General features: G+C 39.6%; 1 protein-coding gene and 1 pseudogene across 1 annotated transcript in view; one reads left to right on the top strand and one right to left on the bottom strand.

Moving 5' to 3' along the window:
* Window positions 1-630: 630 nt before the first annotated feature.
* Window positions 631-24,702, top strand: part of GLI3 (GLI family zinc finger 3) — a 284,734-nt gene continuing 260,662 nt past the window's right edge. Inside the window, exons 1-2 of the mRNA XM_045827801.1 lie at window positions 631-840; window positions 15,501-15,665. Coding sequence (XP_045683757.1) covers window positions 15,542-15,665 — 124 coding nt within the window. The 5' untranslated portion in view covers window positions 631-840; window positions 15,501-15,541. The remainder of the gene's footprint in view (window positions 841-15,500; window positions 15,666-24,702) is intronic.
* LOC123812083 lies at window positions 20,354-20,880 on the bottom strand (annotated as a pseudogene).

Below are 24,702 nucleotides of genomic sequence, written 5' to 3'. Positions count from 1 at the left end.
CCAAACCCGGGGTCTTTGTTTTTGTGTTTTTATAAAGTAGCCCAAGGGGACAAGCAGGCTGTGTAAGTGGGAGTTTCCACTTCCCAGATTTTGGCTCCAAGGGGAGATGAGTCCGACGGAGAGGAAATCCCAGAACTTTCAAAAGCATCATCTGGTGCTGAAAAGGAGTTTCAGGGTTGGCTTGGGGAAATGTAAAAGTAGAGGGGGAGCAAATTTGGGGGGGGCTCAGAGGCCTTAAAAATAAAGGGGACACAAACTGTGAGCGAGGGAAAGGGAAGCAGAGAGGCGGGTGTGAAGCGAACGGAACGAACAGGGCGCTGGGGTGGGGGGCCCAGGAGGGCGCCCAGGCGCTGCGAGCAAAGGCGGGGAGGATGGCCGTGACATCATGCCGGGGCCCCCTTCTCCACTCCCGGTGGGTGGGGCCTCGGCGCGCCGAGCGGGCGCAGGGTCAAGGAGAGGGAAGAGGAGGAGCAGGCCTGAATGTGTCCCTGTGAGGACTGGAGAGAAGCAAAGGCCGAGGAGACAGAGGAGGCGGGCGGGCGGGCGGGCTGGGGAGCGGGGGTGGTGGGGAAAGAGGGAGCGCGCCCGTAGGTCCGGTTTTTCTGGGCTCCCCTCTGCCCAAGACTCGCGCTGCGCCCCGCCTCCTCGCCAGCACGGTCCGCGGCACAGCCGAGATCCGCTCCGGACGCGGACGCGGGGAGAAGGCACGGCTTAGAAGGAGCGAGAAAGCAAAAGTAAGGCGAGCCTCGCTCCAAGTTTTTCCAACTTCGCCCCCTGCGGTGGCAGGCAGCCAGCAGCTCTGCGCGTACCCTCCACATAGGAGAGTGGCGGAAAGAAAAGGTACTGGGCAGGGGTATGGGTGGAGGGAAAGGGAGCGCGAGGGTGAGGGGAGAGTCCCGCAACATCTGTTAAAACTTGGGGAGGAGGAGCACAGTCTGGAGGCGGAGGAAGAAGAGAGCATGGAAGGAGGGAGCTTGAGGGAGGGACACGCACAACCGAGGGACAAGTTTTACACCGCGTGAGTTTCGCGGGCTGCACTGGGCCCGGACGGGGGGCTCCGTCACCGGCTCGGGTCTCCTGGCCGAGATGGGACTTTCTTCGAGAAAGTCGATTGGATACCGGGAGAGGCGTACGGTGGGGGTTTTCTTTCTTTTTTTCCTCCCTCCGTGGGTTAACCAAATCAGAACTGTCACTCAGGGCCTGTGAGTCAGAAGGGATCGGATTACACGATCCCTGAAACCGCTGCCGGGGCTCCAAGAACGGGAGGGAGCTGGTTGGGGCTGCGCCACCGGCGCTCTTGCACACTCGCGGTCGCTCACACTCACCGCCCCGAGTTGCTCTACCCGCGGCCGCCCGGGTCGCACTACGCGGGTGGCTCCTGCTCCCTGCGCCCAGCTCCATTGCTTGCTGTAGCCAGAGCGGCTTGTGCCTCGTGGAGCCGGGAGCCCCTCGCCTGCTTTCCGGGCGCAGGTCTGTGGGAAGTTAGGGGACTTGACAGCCGCCGCCGCTGCCGCCGCAGGTACGTCCCGCCCGAAGTTCTTTGTTTCGTTGGCCCAGCGTGGGGCAGCCGGCTCCTGTGGCTGCGCCAGCGCTACCAGGTCGAGAGGGGGGTCCCTTATGGGTGGGGAACAGGAAGTGAAAATGGCTGTCAGAGGTGCCCCCCTTTAGAGAGCAACGGTTAAGGCGTCAGAGCAAGGCTTTCATTTGCTGCTTCCTCCTTGAAGCTCCCTTTCCAAGTGTCTGGCCCCTCGGCCTTCCGGAGACTGACTGGAGAATTGCATATCCCAGAGGGGGAAGAAGTTTGCAGCAGTGGCGACGGCGCCTCTCACCCCCTCTCTCCACTTAAAGGGTGTAAATGAACTACATTAGGCCCCAAAGCTCGGGCGCCTGCCTGCGCACAGTTGCATCCCGCTGGGGTGCCGGGCGCGGCGAGTGACCGGCGGGTGGCTGGCGGGTTCGAGCGGGACTCGCTGCTGCGCGGCTTCCTCCAGCCTGCGCCTCCTTTCGGAAGGCGGGGGAGCAGTGTACTCTCTGGGAGAGACGCGCCTCCGAAGTAATAGAGGAAAAGTGAAAGTTGTACCATCTGTGTATGATTTGGGATTCTTTCATTTCTTTTCCTTTTTAGGGGCAGCACATACACATACACACACACTCAAAGAAAACAAGTAAATGTGTTAGGAGCTGCAGGGAGTAAGTGTGGGGGTGTGGGTAATGGTGGCCCCTGCAATAATCACTTAGTCTGTATTTTTGCAGAGCATAACCACTTTTTAGGGGATAGTTACTTTTTTGAGTTAGGAGGGAAAATAGGCCGGAGAAGGTGAAGAGGGAGTAAATATTTACCCTAAACTTGGAGACTTTTGTGAAGCGACTTTTAAGTAGATTGCCAGATGCCAAAGCACTGCTGTATACCCGGGGCTTTTATCCTCCCCTGAACTTTGATTGCACCTGCTTCTGGAGATGCCGTAGAGAGGCTGAACCCAGCCTTCCTTTGCCGACTCCTTGTAGCAAGAGGCTTAAGAAGGCATCCTCCTTGCAGTTCTCCTGTCCCGATCTTCTCATCTCCCTGGTTTGTAATGCTGAGTAGATTCTGGCCTTGGGCACAGAGCTTGTGGCCCTCTGCCAGTTTATATGCACATGTATTTATGTAAAACATTTTCTCCCAGCTCTTTGCCAGCTGTTCCACATTTTCCAGCTGCCATTTCAGTTTGAAATGATGGGCTGTCCGCATCCCCAAGTCAAAGAGCCCTTTAGTCGGAGGTTTGGGGACACAAAACATAATTTTTCCTTCCATCTTCTAAGTTATTTTAGCTGGGCTAGTGATCAAATTAACATCAGGCAGATTAACAGGAGAAAATGTCCAAATTTATTTCAGATGTATTTATAGGGTTGCCTTAAGAAAGATAGGAGACCTAAGGAGTCATTGGATAGTTGGGGTTTATATGGCATTCTGTACAAAAGAGAGGGAGGCAGGGGTCTGAGATTTCAGAGGGAAAGTAGGCAATTTACAGGTAGATGAGAAAAAGCAAACATGTGGTAAACAAATTCTTGCTGGGCCACCCCAGAACAATTATACATAGGGGGATATCCAAAAAACACTTTGCTGTATTTCTTCCTGTCTGCTGCATTTAATTTATGATTCTATGGTGAAGTTCCATCCTTTAAGCAATTTTCTTTTTTCTGTCTGAATGCATTTAGGCAGGCAGGTGGGAGGGCCTAAAGTTCTGAGTCTTTCATTTCTTAGTAACCAACTTAAAAATCAGTGTCCCAAAAGGCATATTTTGTGATGGCAAAACTTTGGTTCCTCTCAGTGTGATGGATGGCCAGCCACTGTGCAAAGAAAGGTAGTGTTCATTAGCCTGACTAGTATTATTAGTTCTAAAAGAACACTTTCTGCTCTCCTTTTCCTTTCCTTCTCTCCAATTCATCTTTCCAGAGCACTTTGCTGGGAATTCACAATAATTAGGCTTTCCCCCTACATGTGATTTTGTACAGAGTCTGGATGAGGTAGTTTTTTAGATCCCTGAAATATGTGTCTGGTTGAAAATAAATTAACTTTTAAAAAGAGTTGCAACTTGACTAGGTTGGGCATGGCTGGTGATGGAGGTGCTCTGCCTTGGCCAACAGTAATGATTACATTTCAGTCTATTTAAAGCAGGGACTATTCATTCTTCCCATGTTACACTTATTGTGTTGTTTGAGTCTTAGCATATTAGAGACTGAAATCTTCAAGAATTGGCCTAAAGTATTAATTTTGAGTATTTATGTAATTGCTCTATAATTTGAATAGGTGCCTTATTGATTGATTCCTGTAATTATTTCATTTAGGTTGTAAATTAAAAATTAATAATAGTCTGACAGTTTCTTAATTACATGTGTCAAGATTATTTTGAAAGGAAAATGCCGTTTTTTAGGAGTGAAATAACCTCAAAATCTCTTCATTTTTTTCTAAAGCATAACAGTATTTCAGTTGTGGGGATATACTAAGGCATTGGTGATCAGTCTTAATGTAAACTGTATGAAGTATCTAAGGAATTTGTTTATGTTAGGAAATATTGGTCTTAACAGCCTGGTGAATAAACACTTTGGCCGGTTAGACTATAGTCAAACCTAAAACAAATATGAAAAAACATATAAATTAGTTGTAACAGCATACTTACAGAGAAGAGTTAACTTATAGTAAAAGCTATTTAATTAGAAACTTCCTGCTTAAGGGGGTCTCCTTTCAGGGTATATAATTCTTAAAGTCAGCCTAGGGAAGCTTTGGTTTAAGGTGCCTTAATGATTCCAGTGTGAGAGATGTCTTGTGAAACATTTTAAAAGGTATAGATGAATGGATGGCCATCCATCACACTGAGAGGAACCAAAGTTTTGCCATCACAAAATATGCCTTTTGGGACATTGATTTTTAAGTTGGTTACTAAAGGTATAGATAGATTATATTATTATTCATAGGTTAGTTGGTCCAACTCGGATTCCTACCAATTCCTGGTATCTTTAATGTGTTTGTATTCCTTGATTGAAGACTGGGATAAACACATTTTGTTGTATGACTGGTTTGCAAAGAACTACACACAGAAATGATGAGAAAATGAGTACTGGTGAAAAATGGCTCTGCTGAGTTATTGCATTACTTATTTAATGAATCATTAATTTATCAATTTGATGCTCACGCCTAAAAGTTGAACTTTCCTTTATTTCTAGGCCAGTTTTCTTAATTACCTGCATGCTGTAGGGGTTCAGACTTCTTTGCTTACCTAGCCAGAGGTCCTTCCTTCTCTGTAAGGTATCTTACTAAGGTCCTCCTTAGTAAGATACTGTCCTTTACTTTGTGTTGTAATTTTTCTAAATAAAAAATGATTTGTTCTACTTTCAAAGGTCCTCCTCCCCCCTTTTTTGGAAGATAAGGTTTGGGAGTTTATGAAAGGAAGCAATTTAATGATCATTATTCTGTGCACTCACTTATTGGACAGTAATTTACTAGAAAAAAACAGTCTTGAAGGAAAAGTGAACCAATGAGTCATGAAATCCTCAAGAAAACCTTAGCAATGGAATGTTAATGCTTTTAGACTATAGTAGATTATCTTAAAAGTCAGACGTTTCTTCTTTATGCAATTGTTGTAAATCCCCAGCTAAAGAATTCTTTGAAGGAGGTTTTAGTTTTGCTGGCATTTGTATTCTATAGTCAATCTGATTTATTTTGGAAGATTCAAGAAATTTTCTGCCAACTTATATATGAGAGGCAATTAAAATGCAGAGAAGACTATAGAGGAAGTGTGTGCGTATTTAATATGTTAAGCAAAAGATTCCACTCTAATAATGACTTCACGTTGTCTTTTAATTAAAGTCTAGTAGAAGATGCTGTCCTTTACTTTGTGTTGTAATTTTTCTAGATAAAAAATGATTTGTTCTACTTTCAAAGCAAATAAAGGGAGACAGAATAAACAACAACAGGGCAGGGGTACCGCTGCAAACTTTCCCAAGTACTTTCAGTGTATTTTTTCATTTTTACTTTTATTTGATGGGCCTGTGAAATAGAGCTGTAGACCGGTGAAGACTTTAAATGAAATTTCACACTTTGATGCTTTTAAAAAAAAACTTTGATATATTGACAGCAAAAGGAGCTGCAAAGCTTTTATATAACTTCAGCAGTAATGCCAAGCAGCAGTCAAATGTCTCTATGCATTTGTGTTTAACTGCAGAAGAAAAACATGTCCATGGGCAGTAGAGGTTCTTATCAACCCCCTAATCCCAGATCCCAGCAAACCTTAAGGGCATGCCTCAGATCTTGCTGAAATCACTGTAGACTCTCACAGTTTGCAGATTAAATATGCTACGTGTTCCTGGCTCCAACAACAGTTTTATGAGCTCACTAAGCTTCCTGTTTTAAGATCCTTTTCTTAAGTTTTTAGGAGCTGCTAAAGGCAGTGCTGTCTGGAGTAAGTGGTGTTTGTTAATTTAGAGATGGTTGAAATACTTCATTCTCTCTTTAAAAATTGCCAAAATTACTATTTTTAAATCAATGGGCTAGTTATGTGGGGATGAAGGAGGGGAGCTTCTTGAAAGAAATTAGATGTTAAATGTGTTTGTAAGTGCATTTCATTGCAAACTACGTGGCACTGCAGTTGTTTTAAAGCACATTTCCTTTTCCTCTCCCCTTAAAATTAGACTTTTTCCACTTATAAATGCATTGCATTTAAGTACAACATCTCATAATCACTTTTAGTTATTTTTTTAATATGAAAGTATTTTTATGTTTTGTGTGTGTACATATATATATTTTAACTGGACAAAATGTCCCAGAAAATCTATGGCTCTCTAAAGAAAGTGAATGAACAAGCCATTACATAGTTAATAAGGTAGCACTGGAACATTTCAGCCCCCTCCTGAAAAGGCAGTATTGTATTGAGCTCCACATCTGTATTTGCAGTATCTATAGTTGTGTCCTCCTATATGGTGCTTTTGCATTTTGCATAAGAGTCATAATTAAAAAAGAAAATACTTACATCATCATCCAACAACATGTCATGTAATTCCCAAGAGAACTAGAGCCAATTTTGTGCTTAAAGGTTATTCAATGAATGAAATTGTGAAAGCCCATTTGTCAAAGTACTGCATGGTTTCTGTTAGTTTTCAATCCCCAAATTCATTGTCTGCCCCAGCCCAGCCATTAGTCATCAGTGTATTAGTGCTGCCTTCAGGCCATGCTGCCCAGCACTTCTTCACACCATTATAGCTTCAGAAAGTGTACTCTGTTGACTTGTAGAATTACTGCTCTGATTTCCGCTTGGCTGGGTTTGAGGTAAGTCTCCTCCCTACCTTATAGTTGAATGTAATCCCTGCTTTCTTTTAAATCTCCTTTCCAGAGATTTAGGGGAAAACTTTCTTAAGGGCCCAGTTGGCATCACACTGTGGTTTTCTTGTGGCATGCACTGTACATTTAAATTGTACCTGCAGTAAATTGGCCTGACACAGCTAGTGGTTCCTTTCTTTTACGGAGGGTAGGGGAAATGTGTGTGTGTTTGTGTGTGTGTGTGTGTGAGAGAGAGAGAGAGAGAGAGAGAAAGAGAAAGAGATGAAGGGAGAGGGGAGAAAGAGAATCATGTTTTAAACATAAGCATTTGATTGTTATATTTGAGTAATTTTTATGCAACATAAATAATGGGAGATAAATGTAATTTTATTGAAACCTGTTTATTGGAATACCTTCAGAATGCAGTATATCTTATTTGCTTATTTTCATGTAGACATTTTTAGCATTAGACATTTTGACTTTTTTTTGAAAATTACATAAAACACCTAACAATATTCCAGAGTGCTTTACATGATAAACTATTCATTTTTACAAAAAAGAGATGGAATAATCACAATTTAGTTGAACAGTAACTCTCAAATTGCAGTAATGAAGGAGTGAGGCAATTGACCCTATTATTGATTTCATTTTGTGATATTTTAAAAAAGAATTTAGTTTCAAGAGAGTTATCTGTAGAAACAAACAACCCCGCCCCCCCAAAAAACCCCCCCAAAAAGCCCCAAAAGTAACAACAACAAAAGAGAGTTATCTGTGTGTAGAGAGACCTCAGCCAGGAGCTTAAGAATGAAGGCTTAATGAACTAAAATGTATAGAAACCTAAATGGTGTGGCCAGAAAAGTGGACTAGGCCATGCCACATTAGGACAACATCTGATGTTAAAGCTGTGGCTGTTCAAATGAAATTGTGTGCCAAAGTGTTTCATTGGGAGGGTATGCTGTTTGGTATAGTTTATATTGACATTTTTGTGCAGAGTTGGGGGGAGAGGTGAAAAATAAGATAGCTGAAGAATTATGTCTTTGAATAAGCAAGTTTATAGGCTTAGTGGACTGGAATTAGTTTTTCACTGAATAAGCCTTAATTTTTGATTCTTAAATTTTGAAAAATTTGCTTTTTAAAGTGCAAGTAAGGTTCAAGAATCACAAGTTTAAAAATTGGGAGGATAAAGTGTAAAATAATACATTAATATCTTTGGGATATCTTTAGTTGAATTTAATACTCAACCAGTATTATTCTAATATTTGTGATAGTTTAAAAGTAAATTACTCTTCATAGAACATGCGCTCTACCATCTTATGCTTGCTTGTAAAAATACACATGATTCTAGGAACCAAAAGTTATGGGAAATTCTGTAAGAATAATTTTTAAATTTAGGTGTGTTTTTTTTTTCTGAAAAGGTGTGAAAACAGTTCCTGTAAGCCTCAGTGAAGTGAGACAAGGGATGCCTTTGATTATTCATTACATTTTTGTGATTTTGTGGGTTTAAGGGAAACAGTTTTCATGAGTTTAGCTGATATGGATTGATAACTGACTTACAGATCTAATTTTCTGTCTGAGGATTATCCGTCTCCAACATACCTTATGAAAGTGGGGATGCCAGCTTGCTCCACATTATTACACATTCATTAATGGCACCTGCTGTGCATGGTGCTACCTGCTAAGTCTAACCAAAGTACACTGGACTGGTGTTTTACAGTTTAGCAAAACTCAAATGGCTAACAACTGTAAAATAGACACCTTATACTCCCCTCAGATGTTTCTCATAAAGTACTACTGGCAGCAGAGAAAGATTAGCTGATCTTTTTTTAAATACACATAGCGGAAAAGTAAAACTGGCACACAAAATATCATTTGTGATTTTCATTATAATAACAATAATGATTACTTTATGTCAAATAAGATTTTCAGTGGTTGTAGTTTAATATACAGGTTCCTTAAAAGTTTTTTTTAAAGATTTTATTTTTATTTATTTTTAGAGAGGGAAGGGAGGGAGAGAGAGAGAGAAACATCAATGTGTGGTTACTGGGGACCTGGCCTGCAACCCAGGCATGTGCCCTGACTGGGAATCGAACCTGCGACACTTTGGTTCGCAGCCCGCGCTCAATCCACTGAGCTACGCCAGCCAGGGTTCTTTAAAAGTTTTGATGTAGTTAATTTACTGAAACCAAATTACTTAATCCTTAGCCAGGTAATTATTTCCCCTTCTGGTAATTCTATTTGGGGATATGGATCCTGAATACTATTTATTGGAGATTAGGAGCTTCAGAAATGTAGGAAAGATCCAAAACAATAGGCAGCAATAGGCAGCACACTTGGGGAACTCTTTAGGCTACCAGAGATCACTTATGGCAACCTGAATATATAGTGGCTTTCTTGTTTTCAAGTAAGGCTTTAGGCTTTCCTGATTAGGGAGAAAAATCATATATAAAGGTCAAATAATTGTACATTTAAAAATAGTATAATTAAAACTTCATGATGATTTTAGTAAGAACTTAAGAAGTTGAGCCTCGTTTTTTTTGTTGTTTTTTTTTTTTTTCAGGAAAGAAAGGCAATGCAGATAGGGAAAGAAGAAAAAAGCCTTAGAAATCTTAGAAACTGTTTGTGTGTCACAGATGTTATGCATATGTAATTGTTTTTAAGCTTAAAAATATATTTTTAGCAAAAGGAAAATAACTACACTAGACACTTATAAAAGGTTAACTATAATGCATGATTGTATGAAATCCACTGAAATGTTTTAAATTATCTAAATTTTGTTCATTGAAACTCAAGACTATTTCTCACTTTTGAGAAATAGTCTCACTCTTTCACAATTGATCCAAAGTTAAAATCAGCATTAGGTTTGTGCTTTTTGATTTTTAAAAAAATTTCTCTTTCTAAAGGACTTATTTCTTCAAGAACCAAATTTTAATGCTGTAGGAAGGTAAAACTGTTTAATAGAAAATTCACCTAAATGGTTTCTCCAAGAGCATCATCTTGAAGTAGCAGTTAATCTGTAATAATAAAGTATGAGAGAAATGTCACTCTTCAGTGATTCAGGGGAGGTCCCTCAAATCCTCACATAGGCTGGTGCCATATGGATTTGAAAAATATTAACACATTAGGGAAACCATTCAATTTATATACATATAGGCAGGTGTAAGTAAATGCAATTTCTTTCAAGGAAAGCCTTATTCCACCTGAACAATAGTTTCCTAAATTGCAAAGAAAAATTTCTTACTGTGATGTTAAAGTCTCTGCTCTGCCTACTGGAATGTCTTCTCTTTCTGGTCCCTCATTGGCAGTAGCTGTTTTAACTTATCAGAAACTGATCAGGTCACTGTTAATCAGGCTTTAACTTAGTTGTATTAAATCTTAAATACATTAAGAAAAAAAATTAAACAGAATTTTTGCCCAAATTCAGGCAATTTAAAAATAAACTAACTGGATTAGGGAAATAAGTACTCTTATTTCTGCTGTTCACTAAGGATGCATTATCAGTTTATGATTAATGTTTTCATTTCACCTTGGATTAGAAAGTCGTTTTAAAGTTCAAACAATTTTAAATGTTGGTTTCAGTACTGGTGCTTTCTCTTAAAATTTTTAAGCAGGATAAAAGAATTCTGTTTGTCCTTGAAAAGGGACCCCGGTTTCACTGCAGAGACCTGCAAGAGGAACGGCTGATTTTTGCACCTTTCCATAATTTTGTTTTTTCATGCTCCCGATTTACTACAAAACGTTTCATAGTTAAGGTTGAACTTTGGAACTCCACTGAGGTCCTCCCTCCCTGAGACACAATGAGATGTGCCTGTGCCAGACCCATTCACAGCACCTGAATCTATTCACGGCAGCTAATGAAGAAACAGTATTTGGGGGCCAGGTGAATGGATAGATGGTGAGTTACAAGTTTTGTGAGTAAAGCACACGCCTGTGGTTTCTTGAAGACTGTGTTCCCAGTGTTTTATTGTAGTGCAGCACAGAGGGTGTTGCAAAGTGCCTGGAAAGTTGCCCCTCTGTATTCAGCTGGTATAAAACAGCCCTGCAAATGAAAGCAGGCCTGCTATGGTTAACTAACTGCTGGAAATGCTGCGGGACCCTAATTAGAATATTCCCGTGGAGCAGATAACCAGCTTGATGAAAGTGATAAGGGGCACTTTGGCCTGCAGAGGTCCTGCTGGGCCCCGATTATTCTGCTCGGTTTTGCACTTTCAGGAAGATCGCTGCGGGAATGCGGATGGGAACTGGGCCGGGTGCTGCCCCCGCCCCCTGCACCCCCTGCACTCTCTTCGTCCTCGGCCCTGACACCCTGCTGTTCTCGAGGAGGCAGACCCGTATTCGCTCCGGCATTGGGCAAGGCCGTGAAGGGAGCAGAGACTCGGCGGCGCGGGGCTTCAGTCCAGCCCCGACCACAAAGCCGAGACCCGGTGGTAGGCCTCCGGGTGGAGAAGCGGTCAGGGTGTGAAGACCGGGACCCTGGAACAGTCAGAGGGACAGCACGTGCCGGGAGCTCAGGTTGGACACGCAAAAGGCCAGCACTCAGAATAAAACTACCCAGTTCCACAACTTAAGACAAACCTGATTGCAATCGACTTTTTTTGCAAAGATAAACGTTTTTTTTTTTCTTCTTTTTTTTTCGGCAGTAGTGGTAACTCGACAGGTAGTGCCAACTTAGGCTTTTTGTGTTAAATGTCCCCACAATAATTTTAGAGTTTGGAAAATGTTGCTTTTTTTTTTTTTTTTTGGACTTGCAAGTGCAGTCCTACACTGTAGCATCATCTGTTCAGTGGCATCTGGTCAGTTCAATCAGTAGGAGGTCGAAGCAAGTTCACATTTATAATTCAGACAGAAAAGACCCACCTGCAGGCAGGTTGCTAATAGGAGAGGGATTGGGTTTAAAATGGGGTCTGGAAGTCACTGTGCCCAGGGTTTAAACTCGAGGAAGATTATAAAAGGTTCAGGGCCAGTTGAGTGGGGAAAAACCATGACCACTTTCAGGAAGGAATCTTTACTCCTCCATTTATCTGTGCTTTAGCAGGCTCTAGGCTTTAGCAGGCACACACTATTAGCACAGTTTTCCTTGGTTGCAGTTTTTTAAATATACCCAAGTTGTTGGGACTCACATTAACTGCAGTTTTTTTCCCACTAGCATAAAAAGTCAAGGGGCATGCCAGCAAATCTTGCATGAAATGTTTCAGTGGTGAAAGGGATTGAAGGAGAACAGTGTAGAGTTGTAAGAACACGCGGTTGCGAAAATGTCTCGTTTCAGTCACATCTAAAAAAACTTGCGTTTCCCTTAGAGAAAAATCTTTGAAGTGAAGCAGAACCAGAAAGTTTCCCTTGATCTCTATATTCTAAATAAATTGTACTTCATCATTTAGGGAATTCCAGGTTTTAAAAGTACCACTGTGGGCTATGGCCCCAATTATGTATATCTCAGGATTTCATCAGGAATTTTTACTGGTCGTTTCTGTACCTCAGGCTTTTGTGTGTCAGCTCACTACTGAGTTTCTCAACTTGGCTTAATGTATGAAAAAACCACCACCACGACAGCTAGAAGCAGATTCTCTTTTCTGCTGACTAACTTAGTGCAGAGTGTTGATGAGGTGTGAGAGTCTAGAATGTTAAAACTTTCTCCTTTGTAACTGACAGGGAAAAAGTAGTGTTTTTATCAGTAAAATAAGCTGATATAATTTATAGGGATATACAGGAAGCAGATGTCTGCCTTGGCAAGTTGCCATTTTTATAGCCCTGTTTTAAACACAAGCCACACTTTTAAATAATTAGTTATTTACTAATGAGATCCAAAAAATAAGTTGTCAAAATAGAAAAAGGAGGTACACTCTTGAGTGACTAAGGGCCTGTTTTTAAAAAATTTATTTCAAAGGAGGGGTGAAGGATAGGAATTAGTATTCTCTATGATCATTAATTAGTGTGATTTCAGTCAGTGCCTGGGGCTTTACCTCTTCTCACATGAGCCCCTCTCTGGTGACGAATATTTGGAGGGTTTATTGCTTTGTTAAAATGAAGTCCTTTGCTTGGGGTAAAAACCAGCAACTCCGAAAACCAAGTTTGTCAAAGAACTTTGGTGAGTTGTCCTTCACTACTGTTAATTAGCTCCATTTAATAAGGAAGAGACTGACTTCTTACCAGGAATTCCATCTCTTCATGGGTTTTTCTGGTCCATTGGCTTATTTCTGTTGGCAGTTTGAATTTAATATTCATTCATATTCAGCCAATAAAACTGGGTGTTTTGAGGGAAACAAGGATAGTAAATGCCTGTTTATCCAAAATGGTTGAGAACGGAGTGTTTTGATTAATTAAATATTCCTGTTAAAGTTTTTAGTTTTTATGTAATTTGCCAGTTTTCAAAGAAACACTGTAGGTATAAAAGATATAAAGTTAAACCAATGGCATTTAGGACTCAAGACGTTGTAGAATCTGGGTCATGGTGTCATCTTTATACCCTTTATTTACTCAGTATACATTCTTAGGGGTATGAAGTGCTGGGAAGATAGCTAAGGACTTGTCCTCATGGAGCTTACTATCTGCAGGGAGGAGGGACTTTCAGCAAAGATTCCAGACTAGGTGATCATCACTGTGGTGGGTGTTGGGCTAGGCTCATGCACACTGTTGGAATTTAGTTGGGGTGCAGTTAACTCATTATTTTATTCAGTCAGTTAAGACTTAAGTAGGTACCTATTGCACTGGGTACATAGTAGCTAACAAAAATGTGTAGAGCAGTTGTGTGCAAGCTTTAGTGAGCCTCATAATCACTAGTGCTGGTTGCATTGCAGGTTCCCTGGTGCCACCCTCCAAAATACCAGGGATTGGACCCCATAATCTGAGTGTTTCACAAACTCTGGTGGTGCTGGATCAGGTGGTTCCTGTGCCACTCTGATGAACAGTGCTGTGGATGGGGATTAATTGATCACATGGCATATTTTAAAGATGATGTTTAAATCAGTTTTGGGTGGTATTAAAAAATTAAAGAATCATTCAGAGATTGTTAGAGCTAGAAAGGGCCATTGAAAATTTTCCCCTCAAGGGTTCTTTATCCTGATTCATGGAAACGTTTGGAGGGCCTATGTTCCCTCTGAAATTAAATGTACACTTTTGTGTTTAAGGATATTCTTCTAGGGAGAAGCTCCATAACTTTTAACATATTCTTAAAGAGGACTGTACCCCTTTCCCCCAAGGTTAACTCCCACTGTTTGATTCTGTCATGTGACAGATGAGAAAACAGGCACTGAACAATTCCATTCAGGTAGCCAGAAACAAGGCCTCACACTGAACTTGTACAGTGTAGCAGCTCTGAGAAAAGACATTCTGAGCTCCTTCACACTGGCTTTTTGAAGGATGTTTCTGAATTTGGAGTGGATCTTATACTTGATATGTAAATTTAACTTTGTGCCTATTTTTTTCTTTTTTATTCCAGAAAAGGTGTTCGTTCTTCAATAGCTTTTGTGTTTTACAGTGAATGACACTGGATAATCAAGGAAAAGAAATGGAAGTTAGTGGAAAAGCTAGTACTACAGTGCCTTTGGGTCTTAAGCTTTTATAGTTACTTGAATTCCAGATTTCTTATATAATAAAGAAAGAATATGCTGTTCTCTTGCAAATCTCAGTTAAGGATAACTAAAAATATTTCATCTGACATTTTAACTCTTTTAGTTGGTTAAACAGTTGCTTATTTTAGTACATTAATTGTTGTTTCGATTGAACACAGTGGCTTTATCTGCTAAATGTAGAAAAGAAGGAAGATGATTCAACTGAAGAAATGCCCACCATGAATGTTATAATCCAGATAGCTTGAAGAAAACATTCCAGAGAGGGTACTTGTCATCTTTCCCTGTAGTCTTTATGGGTGTATAGCATGACTGCAAAAAAATAAAGTGAAAATTGATGAATGATGAGTTAGGGTGATTATCACATGAATGAAGCCAGTGAAAAGTGAAGTAACAGAACTTGCTTTTAGCAGAGTTTTAATATTTCTTGAGTGGTTTCAGTCTTTGCTATTGGTAGACTTTTGACTTTCTGTAGGATTGTGAGTGTGTTGTTCTAGTAACTTTGTTTAAAAAATAGAACTTGAAATGGTCATAAGTTTTAAGAAAGCTTAAAGAAATTAGTTTATTTAATAAATTAGGATTAAGAGGAATATTGCAATTAAGATATTTCAGTGAGAGGAAGCAAAAATCACTGGCTTCTTTATCCAGATTATCCTCTGATTCAGAATTTTGTGTAGGGCTTGGTTTGGAGAAATTGTTGCATGCTCTTTAAAACATCTAATTAATTAAAAACCTTCTCCTGCTTGGAAAGTTGTCCTAATGCCCCTTTCTATAAAGTTGGCCACCTGAAGAGACATTTGTAGATGTGGCTTAAAAGAGTATTGTGTGACTACTTGGGCTTCACACTATAAACACAGCTATAAATTGAGATATTTAGACCATTTAATAACAAATGCCTAGTAGGAATTTGGGACAAGTCTCACATTATATACATTGTCCTCTGTTCTTCTTTTGCACATGCAGACAGAATGTGACTGGCTTGTTAATAAAACTTGGAGGCATTTTTGCAAGAAAACATGTAGGGAAGGCTCTTTTAGGTTTTGAATTTGCTAAAGCTGTAGGCACCTCCTCAGGTGACAGGCGAAGTGCTTTTGAGTGAGATTTTTTCCACTCTTATTTGAAGTTGATGGCGTTGTTGTGTTATGTAGGTGTTCCTGGTACCAGAGAGCTGAAGTAATGAGAAGGCATCATGGAGGCCCAGTCCCACAGCTCCCCGACCACTGAGAAGAAAAAAGTCGAGAGTTCTGTAGTGAAATGCTCCACTCGAACAGATGTCAGTGAGAAAGCCGTGGCCTCCAGCACTACTTCCAATGGTGAGCAGCCTGGGGGATTACCAGCAGCCAAACCTACAGTCATTTTTATGTTCTCTGCATTCCTTGTGAATTAAGCATCTGCACCTGGACCAGTGTTTGTTCTATAAGGGACTAAAAAAAGCAAATGGGGGTGAAGTGTGGGGTGGGGTACAAGCAAGGGAGTCTAACCTGTGGCCTGTGGGCTACATGTAGCTTATGGATGCAGCCCAACAGAAAATTGTAAAATTTACTTAAAACATTACGAGATTTTTTTTGTTTTTATTAGTGCTTGTGTATTTAATGTGTGGCCCAAGACAACTCTTCTTCTTTTAGTGTGGCCCAGAGATGCCAAAAGGTTGGACATCCCCGTCGGATGGGCAGGCTTTTGTAATCTCTACTTTGGCACTGAAACCACATGTTTTCTTCCCAGTTTTCTAATTTGAGATGTACATGTGATAGGTTATTTATTACAGAAAGCTCATGTTTTGGCATTTTGGAAGTCATCTTGAGTAGTCTGGCAGGACTTCAGAATCCATTCCATTACACATGGAAAGTCCACACTAGTCAAAAAAGTTATTATTACAAAAATATAAAAGTTGCCTTTTCAAAATTAGTAACAGGATTCCTCTACCCTCAACTCTAAGTAGTCTGTACTTTAAAGGATTTTAGAAGTTGTTAATGGTTGAGCCTCAAGGTAAACATTAGTATCTGAGATACAGGTTTTGCTGTCGGCTTATAAAAATTTAATTTACTTAATTTGTGTTCAGAGATATCCTAGAGCCACTGTTTCTATATGCTATATTAATATTTTACACAAAGTATTGAGAAGCATTTCAATTCAAGCATGGACCATTGAAAATGAATTCCAGAGCCCTTTCTGGAAAAAATAGACTGTATAGGTCAATGTTAACCTTCACTTTCTTTTCCCTGCTTTTCCACTGTGTAGGCCCTTATTGCCTTTGCGGTTTGTAGAGTTAATAGCAGCCCTGGCCTCCCTGAATTGCACTCCTCTTTTTCACATGCCCTGGCTGGCCTGTTCTCCCATTCCTGGACACTGCATATCTGGGCATACTAATTTGTCTGAGCCAACCTGCTGCCTTCCTCCCAGTGGGCTTATATTTTATTTATTCCAAGAAAGATTTTACTTGGCTGATTCACACTTTTTTTTATATATACAATTGGAGAGTCAGGGTCTGCTTTTGGAGGTAACTGTAGCCCAGAACCATAGACTCTAAGGGCTGGAATCCAGTAAAAAAGCCACACCTTCCTGTTCTGACTTTCTGTGCCCATCCTTGTCCATGATGACTATGTGCTGCTCAGGTGCCCTCCTTCCGTAATGTTACCAGTGAGCGTTGCTGGCTTGACTAGGTGAGGGGTGGGGCTGGTGTTAAACATGCTGGCTAATGAGTCCTGTTTTGAATTGATCCTTAGGGAGATATATTTATGTCTTCATTAAAATACTGAATTTATGCCCTGGCTGATGTAGCTCAGTGGATTGAGTGTGGGCTGCAGAACAAAGGGTTGCCAGTTCTATTCCCAGGCAGGGTACATGCCAGGGTTGCAGGCTAGATCTCCAGTGGGGGCCACGTGAGAGGCAACCACACATTGATGTTTCTCTCTCTCCCTGTCTTTCTCTCTCCCTTCCCCCCTCTCTAAAAATAAATAAATAAAATCTTTAATTAAAAAAATAATGAATTTACTTTATGTACATATGAAAATATAACCTGTATTTCTCCCTTTATTTTTGGAGCCTATTTTAATTGAGCCAGATATTTGCATTATTCTTTCAATGTGGCTACAGAAGGCATGATTTCTCCTTTAAAAAAATCATGTGACCCTTAATTCTTTTTTTCTTTCCTGGAATTCGTAACAGACAAATTTATTATTTCAGAAGTAGAATCAGTCCATGCTATGTTGCTTATTTGGTAATTTTATAGCAATTTTAAAGGAATAAGCACTTTCTGTGTATTATGCTTTATGTGAAACATGTAAATGTATTTGAGGGTATGTGGATGTATGTGAGAGAATAGGTGAGAATGAGTGTGAGTTGGTAGAAGACGATGCAGTGGTATGGAGAGCCTCTATGAACCACTGTACTTCCTATGAATTTCAGCACAGTAACAACAGTAATTTGTTTTTGTGAAGGTTCTGCTACTTGCCACTCCTGCACCCGCACACATGCTCAGGAGGTGCTTGGGGCTGCTGCCTTGGTCTTCAGCCACTTTTTTGACTGTGGGTTGCTCTTATGAACCCATTTAGAGTGAGTAGGAACAGAAGTAACCTAACAAGCTTGTGGCAGCCAGGAAGCCACTCAAGAGCGTTAGCCAAAGAAGGAGCAGGTATGATTTACAAAGTTAGTCCTACAGTGTGAAATAACTAAACCAAACTCCACTGGCTTCCTATCCTGTTCAGCCTGTGCCCTTGAAATATTCATGCTGTTGTAAATGTATGTAAAACCTGTCTGTTTTGGGGGCAAACACTCTCATTAGTCAGGTTTGCAGGGCATATGCAAAAATGATAGCTGTCCCAGAAGTCCTGGTAATTCTGGCCATTTATTTAGTGTTCCTGTTTCTTCTGAGGGATTTATTACTTTTTTTATATTGGGATAACATAAGACCTAATTCAAATAAAAGGAAAGGGGACGTGTTTAAATACGGATTGTAACTCTACTTGAAGATTCCAGGAAAACGAGCAGAGAAATTTAATGATGGGAAAAGTAAAAAAAAAAGGAATATAAACCTCTTCCTTGGTGATTACTTTAGGTAGGCAATGATAATAATTATAATGACTTTTTTGACAGAGTCCCCTGCACATTTTGTCTAACTAGTTCATAGTCTCTTCACAGATCCAGAATCATGGTCAGGGGGTGGGATGGCCCATCCTTTTCTTTGTTCTGAAAGCTTCTGCCTGGTTGCATGCTTTTCTCTGTACTCAGAATTGATCACACAGCTAGTATGTGGGCTTTAGTCCTGTGCCCCATTTGGGTTTTAGAGCTCATGGGTGGGGCTTTCAAAGGTTGGCACACTGTGTGTGTACTGGCTGTGATTGCTGTGGTGATTGGTCCATTCATCTGTTCTGTCTCTGTCTCCCTTTCTCTTTTTTTTTCTACAAACATTTCAGAAGTGCTTGGATACCTGTACTGAGACTATTCGCAAAAAGGAAATTAAAATCATTTGGATCCTATAATAGGTAGTACTGGTTGCTGCTGTTTTCAGGGGGTTCTTATACTTCCTTTACAAAGATCTGAAATTCAGGAATTTGTAAATGAACAATGAGTTCAGACCAAGAACCAAACCACTGTAATATATCAAATGTCTCTCCTGCCCACAATTTCATGATTAAAATAAAACAAACAAAAATGTTTCATTGTTGGTGCTGTTAGGTTAACTTAATTAACTGTCTTGCCATTATGTGCTGCAATTTGTAGTTGATTGTGAGCTTTGTACCTGATTATGAGCCTTCCAGCTAAACCATGCACATTCCACTGCATGTCCTTACAGATCTGTTTTCTTTCTTTTCTGAGCTGAGGATCTACTACAATAATGTTCATACAGAGTTTTGTTTAAACACAAACAACCAAAATGTGTGGTTCAAAAACCTTGAACACCATTTTAAGTAAGCATTTACCTCCTAATACTGAAATTTAAAATACCACAAATGAAAAATTGTGTTCCAAATCTTGTATGAAAAAAAAAACTACTTGATTTTTCTTTATAAAGCATTGAGTACTCTCACAGGAACTACAATGTGTGTGATTCATGTACCATAGTTAGATTTTAAGCTTTACTGTTATTAAGCATAAATGACGAAAAAGAAGACATTTGATTTTCTGAATGTTTTTTTAAGTGCAGTTGTGATTAAGTGATCATTTTTGGAATCTAAAATGGTGTCTTTCACATATAAAGTGTGCACTCACATATTAAGTGTTATTGTTTACTTAGAAAACTGATAATATGTTAATAACATAAGTGAAATGCCTTAATAGTCTATTTGCTTCTGGTGTAGATATTTAGGCTACATGTTGTGTTTTATAAATAATAAAAGTTTTTGAACCTAGATCTTTCAATGTTTTAAACATTATCATTCTATACAATTTTCTTCAGTGCATTGCAAACACTGACTTTTCAATTTGAAGTGTTTTGTCTCATTTTTGGCCTATCAATATTTTTCTGAGGGAGTAATCTGATATTTCTTTTTTAAGTAAAAGTTGTATTTACTTAGAAGCATTCAGAATGTCAACAAAAGAGCTGCAACATTTTTCTGCATACAGAGTGGTATTCAGTTAGCTGAACTATCATCTCATATAAGCTGTATCAGAGACAACTGAAAATGAAAAACTATCATTCCCACATATTACTAATTTATATCATATATCAGCAGGAACCTGCTTTAAATTTCTATACCAATTTATAGCCCCTATACTGCAGGCAAAAGTAGCAGCTATTGAAAATACCATACAACAGGCTATCTAAAGACATATTTGATAGTGTGTTAGCTATACAAAAAAAATGCTGTACAGTTTAAAAACAAATCTTATACTGCCTTACATTTCAGTTTTTTTCTTTAAAAGGAGTGAGTTGTATACTGTGGGGGTGGGGATATTAAATACTTTATAGACAACAAAAAAACTCCACTAGAACCAACTTATCATCATCATATCATCTTCATCTTCTTTCCCTTCATCCTCTTCATCTTTCTTGTCTTTCCTTCTATCTTTTTCTTGCTTTTTTCAGCCTTGGCGACTCCCTTTTTGCCACATCATATTTTCCTTTAGCTCAATATGCAGCAATATCTTTTCCATATTTCTTCTTCCATCAGGCTGCTTGTCGTCTGCAGCTGTGTGATTGCACATCTCTCCCAGCTACTTTGCAACACCACCAGTGGATAGGCCAGGGTGCTCACTTTTGATATTTGCTTGATACTCAGAACAAAACAAGAAGAAGGCTGAAGGAGTGGTCTCTTGGGCTCATTGGGGTCCTTGAACTTGTTTTTGTTTCCCCTTTAAAGGAGGGGTATAAGTTTTCATTTCTCTTTCATAAAGGGCCTAGTCCACCTTTGTCATGTCTTCACATTTTCCTTTCTCTTTAGCAGATGTGGTCTTCCAGCTCTCTGAGCACTTCTTAGAAAACCCTGAGAAGTTGACTGAAGCATCTGGGTCCTTCTCCTCATGGCAGGTTTGCACAAAGAAAGCATATGATGACATTTTATCTCTTGGCTTAGGATCTCCTTTGCCCATGTTTAATTATTTTTCCTCATTGAGCACAGAATCATCCAGTGCCTGCCCGGTTTGCACTTGCCCAGGTTCTGTCTCTATGGAGAGCAGGCCAGCCTCCTCACTCTCTCTGAACTGTCTGATAGATATTTCTTACTAACTTACCACTCAGCTTTTAAAAAAGAAAGAAACTAATAATAAGTGCATGTAGGCTGTGGTCTTGAGATCTTTTATCCGATCTGATAGTTATTAGGAACAAACCTTGAAGTGATAGGCAGCTGAAATGATTATGCTAATGGTGATGCAATATGAAACCAAATTGATAGATTTATAATGGAAAGGAAGTTTCCTGTTCACTTTGATTTATTTCAAAAAAGAAGGGCTTGGCTCTTCTCTGCTTAAAAACATTTTTTTGAGTTTTTTTAAAAGATTTTTTACTTATTTATTTTTAGAGAGCAGGGAAGGGAAGGAGAAAGAGAGGGAGAGAAACATAAATGTGTGGTTGTCTCCCCCTCACTCTCTCCTGGGGATCTGTCCCACAAACTAGGCATGTGTGTGTCCTTAATAGGAATTGAACCTGTGACTCTTTGGTTCACAGGCCTGCACTCAGTCCACTGTGCTATACTAGCCAGGGCTTTTTTGAGGTTTTTAAGGAGAAATGGTATGGATGGTCTGCACATACATAAGGAGATATGTTATTTTTCCCCTTGAGTTTTTGGTTACTTCTTGGCCTTGTGATTTGCTTTTAAATTGTCCAGTACATAGGTATTAATTGTGATTTCTCTTGGTCTCTAGGCTGGGAGTAAGATGGTTCAGTTTTGTGCAGTTTCCACTGGTAGACACTAAGTTGTGAGTTTTTGGTTATTTGTCCCTTTAGATGTTCAACTCCTATTTTCCCTGCCATGTGTCATTCCCTGACACATGACAGTGGGATAGAAAGGACTGTCAGATAAAATAAGATTTCACATTGTAGGGTACTGGTTAGGAGTACCCACTGACTTTGGTATCTGAAAGCTTAGGTTGAGTTCTGGCAACACCAAGGGCTAGCTGTATTAGCATGGGAAATTAACTTTTCATAGTCTCAGTTTCTTCATCTGTTTACCAAGATAATAGCCCCACCCATTTTATAGATCTCTGGGAGGATTAAATGAGGTAATGCCTGCACAATTCTAAAAGCACCTCTCATAATAAGAATTTATCAAATAGCAGCCATAGTTATTAGGAAAAATCCTGTGCATAAGTAAAATGTTACGAATCCAAACAAAAGGATTGTGTTTTTTGAAATACACATGAGTTTTGAAATTAAGGGATAAATATTTGGCAAAACTAATTTTGAATTTGCTGGACTCTGAAAAATAGTTCAACATGTTTCACAAATCCCAGTGTGACCAAGTTTACATATCTTAAGTAAAGAACGAATCAAAAAAAGTTTCTCTACCTTCCCTGTGAATGCCTTCTTAAGCCAGAAAATAGGGAAGATAATTTCCAGAGAATTTATTTTGATTTCTTTAACCTTGAAAACTATTGTTGATTGTATGTTTTTGCATTAGAAACAGCATATGCATGTCCCTTTTCTTGTTATTTTTCTGGAGTAAACAGTTTACTTTCAGGTCAGTGATATCCCCTTATAAGGTGGTGTGCTATATTAAAATTAGATTTTATTCTTTTAAAAGGGGATTTTTACATTTTCAAACCAATTAACTAATAATAATCTGATTCTCCTAAGAATCCTGGCTCTCTTGAGCTCCAAACTCATGTGTCCCTGAACCCTGGGAGCCTCTGTATTTTTATTTTAGCTGAGTATATCACCTTTCCTGCAGTCACTCAGGCTTGAAACCACATAGTCACCTTTGACCCCTTGCTCTCATGCTTCCCATGTACAAACCAGTTTTGAAGTCCTGGTAGATTTTCTTCTGTAATTACTGACCCATGTGTCCCGTTAGGCCAGCTACTGCACTGTGTTATTTAAAACCTCACCACTTCATGCCTAGACAATTAAAGCAATCTTCTATCCTAGCAATTTTCAATCTTGTTCATCTCATGGCACACATAAACTAATTACCAAAATTCTGTAGCACACCAAAAAATACATTTTTTGGCTGATCTGACAAAAAATATAGGTATAAGTTTGATTCATTCATACCAGGTGGCTATTTTTGTGTTGGCTGTTGTCATTTTTAAAAAATTTGACAATCTAAGGGAAGTGCACCTGAGTAAATAGTCAGGAAATGTATGTTTTAAAATTTCTTGTGGCACGTGGGTCGAAAATCGCTCTTCTATCCAATCACCTTTTCTTTGATTTCTGCTATTTTCTTTCACAGGACTTGTTCCTGCCAAATTAATCTTTTTACTGTTTTGCTTATGACACATTCCTCCTTTAGAATCTTCAGTGATTTCCAGCTACTTCTAAAATCTGTCCCCAGTCTGACTTTTCAATTTGATATGCTGCTACTGTGTCCTCCCCCAATCTCTTTCTCTCTATGTAATTTTGTGTCCTTTTTGAAATTACCTAGTAACAGTAGATTTTTTTTTGTATTTTGTCTTTTTAAAGATTTTATTTATTTATTTTTAGAGAGGGAAGGGAGGGAGAAAGAGAGAGAGAGAAACATCAATATGCGGTTGCTGGGGCCCGTGGCCTGCAACCCGGGCATGTGCCCTGACTGGGAATCAAACCTGGGACACTTTGGTTTGCAGCCTGTGCTCAATTCACTGAGCTACACCAGCCAGGGCTTGTATTTTATTTTTAATTCTATTTGATAGGCTATATTTTAGTGAAGTTTTAGGTTTATAGAAAAGATGAGCAAAAAGTACAGCATTCATATATATCCCACACCACTCCTGCAGAATTTTCTCTATCATGAATATTTTGCATTAGTGTGGTACATTTTTACAATTGATGAGCTAATATTGATACACTATTATTAACCTAAGTTCCTAGTTTTCATTAGGTTTCACTCCTTGTGTTGTGCATTCTGTGGGTTTGACAAACATTTGATGGCATGTAGCTACCATTACACTATCATGCTGAATAGTTACACTGCCTTAAAAATTCCCTGTGCTTCATTTATTCATCCCTCTCTTCCCCATAATGCTTAATTTTTACATTTAAGTTAGAACTTTTTGAGAGTAGTACCTGGTTTGTTTTTGGTTTGTCTTGGGAGGGCCTCAGTAGATATTGAATAAGCCTGCAGAGTACAGAGGCCTGCCAGAACTTTACTCAGCTTAGTGGGGACAAGGGGCATGTGTAGCAAAGCAGTGGTGTTGATGCCAGGGTTTGAACCTAGCCCTCCCACTTAATTCTTAATTGCTATGTAGTATTGAGTTAATTACTTAACATTTCTGAGGCTGGGTACCCAGCCTAACACAGTGAGTACCCACATGTGTTAGCTATTGTTAGTAATAGGAATAGCCTCTACTGGATAGAAATTGGCAAGATTTAATTCACTGATATCTTTCTTCTCACTCCTTTTAGTACACTATCATTTGTTAATCTTCTGTAAGTGGTTAAACTGTGTAATCTGAGAGAATAGTGGGGTTGGCTAATAGTTCTAAAAATTGGGTGGTCATTGGGATGTAGCTTAACAAGGAAGCCGTTAATAGAAGCTGGGATCGAGAAATAGTACCTCAGAATTGGCTGGGTAGCTCACTTGATTAGAGCATTGTCAAGTTGGCCAATATGCCAAGGTTGCCAGTTTGATCCCCAGTCAGGGCACATACAAGAAACAACCAATGAATGCATATATAAGTAGAACAACAAATTGATGTTTCTCTCTTCTCCATTCCTCTTTCTCTATCTAAAAATCATTTTAAAAGGAAAAAAAAAAGAAGAAGCAGTACATCAAACCA

Source organism: Phyllostomus hastatus, unplaced genomic scaffold, assembly GCF_019186645.2.
Source record: "Phyllostomus hastatus isolate PE091 unplaced genomic scaffold, TTU_PhHast_1.1 phas_scaffold_78, whole genome shotgun sequence".
Classification (NCBI taxonomy): Eukaryota; Metazoa; Chordata; class Mammalia; order Chiroptera; family Phyllostomidae; genus Phyllostomus; species Phyllostomus hastatus.
Note: the sequence above shows the minus strand (reverse complement) of the source record. Positions and strands in the feature narration are given on the sequence as shown.